Source organism: Corvus moneduloides, chromosome Z (assembly GCF_009650955.1).
Source record: "Corvus moneduloides isolate bCorMon1 chromosome Z, bCorMon1.pri, whole genome shotgun sequence".
In the NCBI taxonomy this organism is placed as follows: Eukaryota; Metazoa; Chordata; class Aves; order Passeriformes; family Corvidae; genus Corvus; species Corvus moneduloides.
Window position 1 is genome coordinate 31,051,665 of NC_045511.1, and position 7,249 is coordinate 31,058,913.

General features: G+C 50.7%; 1 protein-coding gene across 1 annotated transcript; it reads left to right on the forward strand.

Moving 5' to 3' along the window:
• The first annotated feature begins 1,404 nt into the window (after nt 1–1,404).
• Nucleotides 1,405–6,964, forward strand: TMEM271 (transmembrane protein 271). Its single transcript, XM_032096590.1, has one exon. The coding sequence runs from the start codon at nt 1,569–1,571 to the stop codon at nt 2,658–2,660; it is 1,092 nt and encodes a 363-aa protein (XP_031952481.1). The 5' UTR covers nt 1,405–1,568; the 3' UTR covers nt 2,661–6,964.
• Nucleotides 6,965–7,249: the final 285 nt, after the last annotated feature.

The following is a 7,249-nucleotide window of genomic DNA, read 5'->3' on the forward strand; positions in this document are numbered from 1 at the left end:
TAAGGGACAGGATGGCACATCACTTTGATACTTTTTGATACTTCTGGACAGTGCAACCATACAGAGCTGGGCTCCAGGCAGGACGGCCTCCCACCAAGTGTGCTTGGGAGGACCACTGCCCCATGCAGGGCCCAGAAACCTCTCTCGGGGAGGAGCAGCTGCTGCAAATGGAGACCTGTGCCCCTCTGCCCGAGATTACAGCAGGCTGCTCTTGCTCCTCAGAGAGGTGCCGACAGGGCATACCCCGACGGGACAGAGGGGCAAGGTCACTTCTCTGGAGAAAGCTAAACACCGGATAATGCCACACACACTCCTCCTGCCACCAACAGGTGCACTTGAGCTGCTGGAAGAGAAAACGATTTGGAAAACTGCTTTCTCTTTCTCGCTTGCTCCCCTGAATGCTAATCAGCGGCGCCGGCTAAAAATACCCAGCAAGGCTGGCGTGCGCACGGCTGATAGGGAAAATGGGGGAGCTGAAAGGCTATAGCTTCCCGGAAGAAAAAGGGACTGGCGAAGAAGAGCCTTCCTCAAGAACCCCTTGCCGGGCTTCCCCGCTCCGAGGCTGAGGTTCCAACCTCTCCTTCAGAAGGCCATACCGGGTGCTCCCCGAGGAGTCGCCGGGCCACCGTCTACCGGGGCAACTGGCGGCACCACCCCCAAACTGGCTTCCACCCCCGGTGCTGCGGGCGCTCCCGGACGGGACGTCCCGAGGGTGCCGCCGTGGCTATTCGTCCCTGGAGCCCCGCCGCCCACGGGGAGCAATCCCACAGGGATTCACCGGCGGTGCACGAAACAAAGAGGGCTGATGAGGACCGCCGCCCCCGCGGGCACGGAGGCCCTGCGCCGGGCAGTGCGGCGTGGGGTGCTCGGCCCGCTCGCTGCATCAGAGCCGCCGACACACCGCAACGCGGTCACAGGGATGCACGGCGGCTCGCCGGCCTCCTGGCGAGCGCAAGAGCTAAGAAATAAATAAATAAAATTAAGAGAGGGGGAGAAGACAGGAACACGGAGACAAGCAGCAGCCCTCGGCAACGAAACCAGTGGGGGTGTTCAAACCCCCGCCACCCCCTGCCCGAGCTGCGCGTCCCTCGCCGCTCTCCGCGGTGCGGGGCCGGCCGGAGGGCGGCGTGCAGCCCCCCCGCGCCACGAGGGTGGGAGGGCGGGCTGGGCAGCTTCGCCGCCCCCGGCTTCGCCGGGGGTCGCACTCTCCCCCCGCCACCCGCGGCGGCCCGGCGGGCCGCCCCCTCCGTCCCCCCGCCCGCCGCGGCTGCCATCCATAATTAATCGCCTCCCCGCAGCCGCCGCGATAAGAGAGGGCGGGCGGGGACGAGGAGGCGGCGGCGACCGGGAGGCGGTGGGGGGAGCGTTGCGCGCTCGCCGCGCCCGGCTCACTGCGGCCGGCAGCTGCCTGCCGTGCGGAGCGGAGCGGAGCGCAGCCGCCCCGTCGGGGAGCGCCGCGCTCGCATGGCCGCGCCGCGCCGCGCCGCCGCCGCCGCGGGGCCGGGGGGGGGCCGCGGGAGGAGGATGAGGCGGACGGCGGGGCGGCGGCGGCGGCGGCGGCGCGGAGGATGAAGTGGAGCGTGCGGGGAGCCTGCGCCGCGCTCTCCAGCTGCCTCCTGCTCGCCTGCGCCCTCAGCGCCGCCGCCGTGGGCCTCAAGTGCTTCTCGCTGGGCTCCGAGCTCAAAGGCGAGCCCTTCCGCCTGGGCACCGCCGCCGGCGCCTTCTACTCGGGGCTGCTGCTGGCCGCCGGCCTTTCTCTGCTCGCCGCTGCGCTGCTCTGCTGTCGCCCGCCCGACGAGGCGCCCGTGGCGCCGGCTCCGGCACCGGCCTCAGCACCGGCACCGGCCTCTGCTTTGGCCCCGGCCGGGGACCCGGACCCGGCGAGCGGCGGCCCCGGCGGGGCGGAGGCGGCGGCCGCGCCGTCGGGGCCGGTGGAGAAGGCGTCGCCCGGGGGGCGGCAGAACTTCCTGCTTCTGGGGGTGCTGGTGTTCATGCTGGGCGTGCTGAGCGCCTTCGCCGGCGCCGTCATCGACGGCGACACCGTGTCGCTGGTGGAGAGGAAGTACTCGCACTATTGCCTGCTGCAGCCCGGCGGCGCGGCCCGCCCGCGGAGCGGACCCGCGGCCCCCGACGGCTCCGCCGCCGCGCTCCGCTGCCAGAAGCTGCGGGACTACCAGCAAGGCTTGGTGCTCTCCACCGTTTTCAACGCGCTGGAGTGCCTCCTGGGCCTGCTCAACCTGCTCCTTGTCAAGAACTACAAGGCCGCGCAGCAGCGCGGACGGAGGCGGCGGCGGCGGCGAGCGGCCCCGGCGGCGGCGGCGGCGGGCGGGCGGCGGCGGCGGCGAAGGGGCGGCGGCGGCGGGCGACGGGCGCCGCGCCAGAGCCAGGGCTCCCTCTTCTCCGGCGGCGAGCCCGAACTCAGCCCCGGGGATTGCCCCTTCCAGGCCGTCTCCTACATCAACGTGGGCGTCTTCCACGTCTTCGACGAGGCCGGCGTGGAGGTGCACTGCGGAGGACATCCCTCCGTCGAGCTGCCCGGCTATTCGCCCATGGACCCCGAGCTCAACGCCTCCTACCCCTACTGCTACCCTCTGCCGAGCGAGCAGCCCCCCGCCTACGAGGAGATCTACCCCGGGGAGCCCTGCGCTCACGGCACCTAGCGCCGACCGCCACCGGGACGCCCAGCTCCCCGCCTGGCCCCCGGATCGCCGTGACAGCCGGGAGCGGGCCCGCCAGCACTTCGCAGACACGGGGCTCGGGGACAGTTCTCGCACTACCGACGGGATGGTCCCGCCGCGGCGGGCGCAGCGGGACACGGGCGGCGTGCCGCCGTGCCTCTGGCTCTGCGGAAGCTTCTCCTTCCTCCCTCCCTGCTTTCCCCTTCCTTCCCCGCCTTGCCTCCCCCACACCGACCCTTCGTCCGCCGGCAGCTGAATTTTCCGAAGGCTGCGCAAGAAACGCCTAAGGGTTGGTTCCTTCCGTCGCCTCTCCTCTGTAGCCAAGTTTAGTTCCCTTCAAGTGATTCATCAGTCTCCAGCTTTAGCAGTCCAGAGTTACCCATTTATGATAACCAGCCAGTGTAAGGAAAAGGTGTCATGAAGCTTCTTTACCTCTCAAAAGAGCTAAATTTCTAAACAACGCAGAGACATTTGTGTCACGTTTACTAGAGGTGTATTGGGGATCTTTAACGTTTACACTACTCCTTGGGAGAATTGAGTTCTGTTTTAAGATTTAGTGAGTTAAAACATTCGTTGGTCTTGTAAGATGCACATTGAGAAAAACCTGCACTTTGAAAAAGAAACAGGAAAAAAAATCAACAACGTTTTTGTACACTAACGTGCCTGCTTTTGTTGATAACTTCTTACTGTAAAAGCTTTCAGAAGTCTATAGTGAAAATGTTTGGTAAATTCACTGCAGTTTAAAAATCGATGATTAGTTCCTTTACTAAAATAACTGAGATGTTGCTAGGATATGGCAGTTAAAAAGGAAGTCCAAATGTAGTACACATTCCTTTTTGTAAACAGGTTCTGTGTTTTTAATGCAAGGCAGGATTTCTTTTTGTTTTGCACAGGTGAAGGGTATAATTCTATTTTGTACAACTACATGGTTTACCTTGTAAAGAGTTCCATTTTACCTGTTACAATTCATCAATCTGGTAAGCTTGAATATTAAAAGTTTTGTTTGAAAAATACATATATTGTAAACAGCCTTAACTGGTGCAGTAGTCACAGTTTTAAAGGATAAAAAAAAAAAAAAAAGAAAAAAAAGAAAAAAAAAGATAAACCCTCCTGGAAGACATCTGCCAAATGTGTCTTCAAAACAGTATTTATACTCCTATTTTAAAGCAGAGATTTGTTTGTTTGTTTGTTTTGTTTGCTTAAAGAAAGGCCAGTCTAATTTCTGAAAAGGGGGAGGGGATCGTAATGGGATCGTAAGCTGTTAACTCTTCATGAACTTCGAGGTATTAAAAAGGGTTTCTGCACAGAGAAAAAGTGCTAAATCCTCCTTTTGGATTCTGCTGTGGAATGCCAGTACCAGATAGTGTAAAAAAGTGCTAATTAAAGAGAAGCAGATTTTATTACACCATTTGAGAACAGACAAAGGCTTGATTTCATGTTGCAGGAAGAACCAAAAAGCAACTCTCCTGGTTGCATTTGGCTCAATACCCCCTCCTCCAGTTAAGGCATATTGAAACGAAGTATTACAAAATAACCTTTTTGTTAATCCTGTGTTTGGAGCCTGCTGCATAATGCCAGTGTATCAGCTACCCAGGGGTTGGGGGGTGGGGGGAAGGTGGAAGCGGAGGGGAGACAGAGTGGAGGGATAGTTAAGAGTATGCAAAGTTACAGTCTGTTTCTGTGGTTCATGGAAAATTATTTTGAACTTTTTAGCTGCAGAGAGGCTGACGTAATTTGCAGCCTTAGAACTGGAGAGAGAGATTTGATTCTAAAATATTCAAATATCTCTGCACTGTTGTTTTCTAAAATGTTTTGACTTGCACACTTCGTGTAATTTAAAATGCAGAATGCCTGAGAAGTCTTAAAGTTGCAAAATGATGTCTGTGAAGCTCACAATTAAAGCTCTAATCTAGAGAAGAGCGAAAAGCAGCAGTTGCCAATTTGTCAAGTAGTTCTAAATAGCAGAAATTTAAAATAGAGCTCCTTTTGGCCGGCAGATTTCCTGGTGTGGAATGCCAGTCTAAAACATATGCCCTAGCTAAGTCCCATTTTAGTGCTGAAGATTGGTTTTATGCTGCCTCTCTGCAGATGCACCTTCTTAACCCCTTATGGGAAAGTGAGAAGTCTGTAATCTTTGCCTGTAACATTGATTTAGGCACAAGACCAATCCCATAACTTACTGTATTGCTTACACAAACGAGATGTTGCAAAATGAGTAACTAAAGCAGGGAGGCTAAATCATTATGTAGGTCTCCAATTGAATGAGTTTATGAGACAGCATAGTACCTGATACTGAATTAAACGGGAACTGCTAGACTGCAGGGTGACTTTGAAAAACAGATGAACCAGCTAGGTGCCTAAATACAGATGCAGATGTGTAATAATAGTTGTTGGGTTTTAAAAAATTTGGCTATATACATTGTAGTTTATGGAAGTTGTATCCTAGTTTTACTTAGGGAATTGATTTTTGTCATAAAAAGGCAGCATTTTACTTAAGATAATTATTTTAGGAATTATGAACTAGACAATTCTGAAATTCCAGATGTTCCAAAGATCAGTGCTCAGGGAAATAAATGGAAAGTCAAGAAAGCTACCTATTATACTCAATTGTTTAAATGTAAACAATTTTAGACTATGGATTTTTAAGATTGTTAAAGTCATAACTTTTTTTTGTATGTATGTGTGTGTACATACCTGTGTAAGTGTGTTTGTGTTTTATTTAAGTCTTTTCAGGATGCCATTGAATTAGAATATTTATTTGCGGCTGTTTTAGTTCCCAAATTCTACTTTTCTTCATTTGGGCTTTTATCCCCTGGAATAGTTTAATTTAGTGGTGGACAGATTGCCAGAATAATGTCCAAGTCAGACTCCCACAGAAGCCAGTAGGCGTCGTTTCATTGACTTCAGTGGATCTGGGCACAAATGATATGTAACACCTACTCTAAATAATCTTCAAAGTAATCTTTATCTTCTGGCATGACAGGATGCAGCAGTAGCATATTATTTCTCAGTTATTAGTGTTTTGTATGGACAGCAGTATTAAGGGAGGTCACCTATGGTATTATACATATGTTTTTAAATGCAGGGAAAAGAATTGGCAGGCAGATTGACCAAACAAGCCATGTTTTCTTAAAGATGGTACATCAGTGTTTCAGGTATCTGGTGACTAACTTTTCTGATAAAACACAAAACGCCACACAAATTTATTTCTCAGTGAGAAGAAACTTACAAACACAGGATACAAGATGAAGCTTCACAGGCATGATTGCAGTATTGTGAAGCTGTTTTTAGTAAACCTGAATCATTCTATCTTCTGAGCAATAATGTTAGGGTGTATAAACTATACTGTGCCGAAATTGAAAATAGGCTGGTGTGGGAAGCATTGGAGCTTTGGTTAATTACCTGAGAGGACTCATGCTGTCCCTTTATTTCCCATTCTCCATCACAGGATTGTCAAGGTGAATGCACACCTGATCAGTTCATGTCACTGAAGGGTGATAACTGCAAGGCTTCTGCCTTAAGTAGCAAAACCAGGGAGAATGGAAGAGGAACATGTATGTGCTATCAAATCTCCATTTTGCCTACCTGAAGTAAGGACAAGACTTCTTTTTGTCCTATGGCTTGTTTTAATTTGTGAGCTTTACTCGCATCTGTTCAAAGGAAGGGAAGAATAGGTGCAATACTACTGTTTTGGTCACAGTGGAGTACTGATTTAGTAGCAGACTGCTCTCAGCTTTTGTGTCCCTTCTGCAGGTAATAGTGGCTAGTCAAGGGATGAAGCAGTGGAAAATCAAGTCTGCTGTCTTTGATGAGACAGCATTTGCCTTCATGTGGAAAAAATGTATTCCCACCAGCCTATTAGCAATTCACATGAATTATTTTCACACTCCAACATCCTTGCTTAAATCTTACTTATACTTTGCATTGTAATTGACAGACAGAATATACATGGATCTAAAAACAGGAAAAATTATGTTAGAGGGAAATTGTATTAAGGTAGTACAGATTTTACTCAAAGTTTGATTTCACTGTAGGACTTCTTTGGTTCACCAAAAAGCGCTATGGCGGCTGGTATAACTTAGATATATTTCAGACATACTGTTTAATAATCAGAAAAGGTTTCTGAATGTTCACATGAGAACGGCAATCTGTTTCTGCTTTTGGATATAGTACATATGAAAACCTTTTCTTCATTTTGCCATTTAATCCAAGATTGATCCTCAAGAAAATGTCAGTAATTGATCTTGTAACTTTAGGATCAATAAAATAAGTTTTAAAGCACAGCATATCCTATAAGAAAAGCCTAATGCTCTTCATTTCATATTCTTTATTGTCTTAGGTGAATGTCTAATAGTACAACTGAAACTAGTATTTAATTACCCCTTTCATTACAAAAACTTGGTTTTCAGAGACTTACAAGTGCTACAAGTGGAACCATGATATATAATTCCAGGTTTTACTGTGAAGTTTCCGTAAGTCAGGTATTTCTCAGTTACAAGATGCTCAAATATTTTAGATAAATTCTGCTGGCAAATATCTGTTCATTTCATTTGATGGCACTCTATATGTGT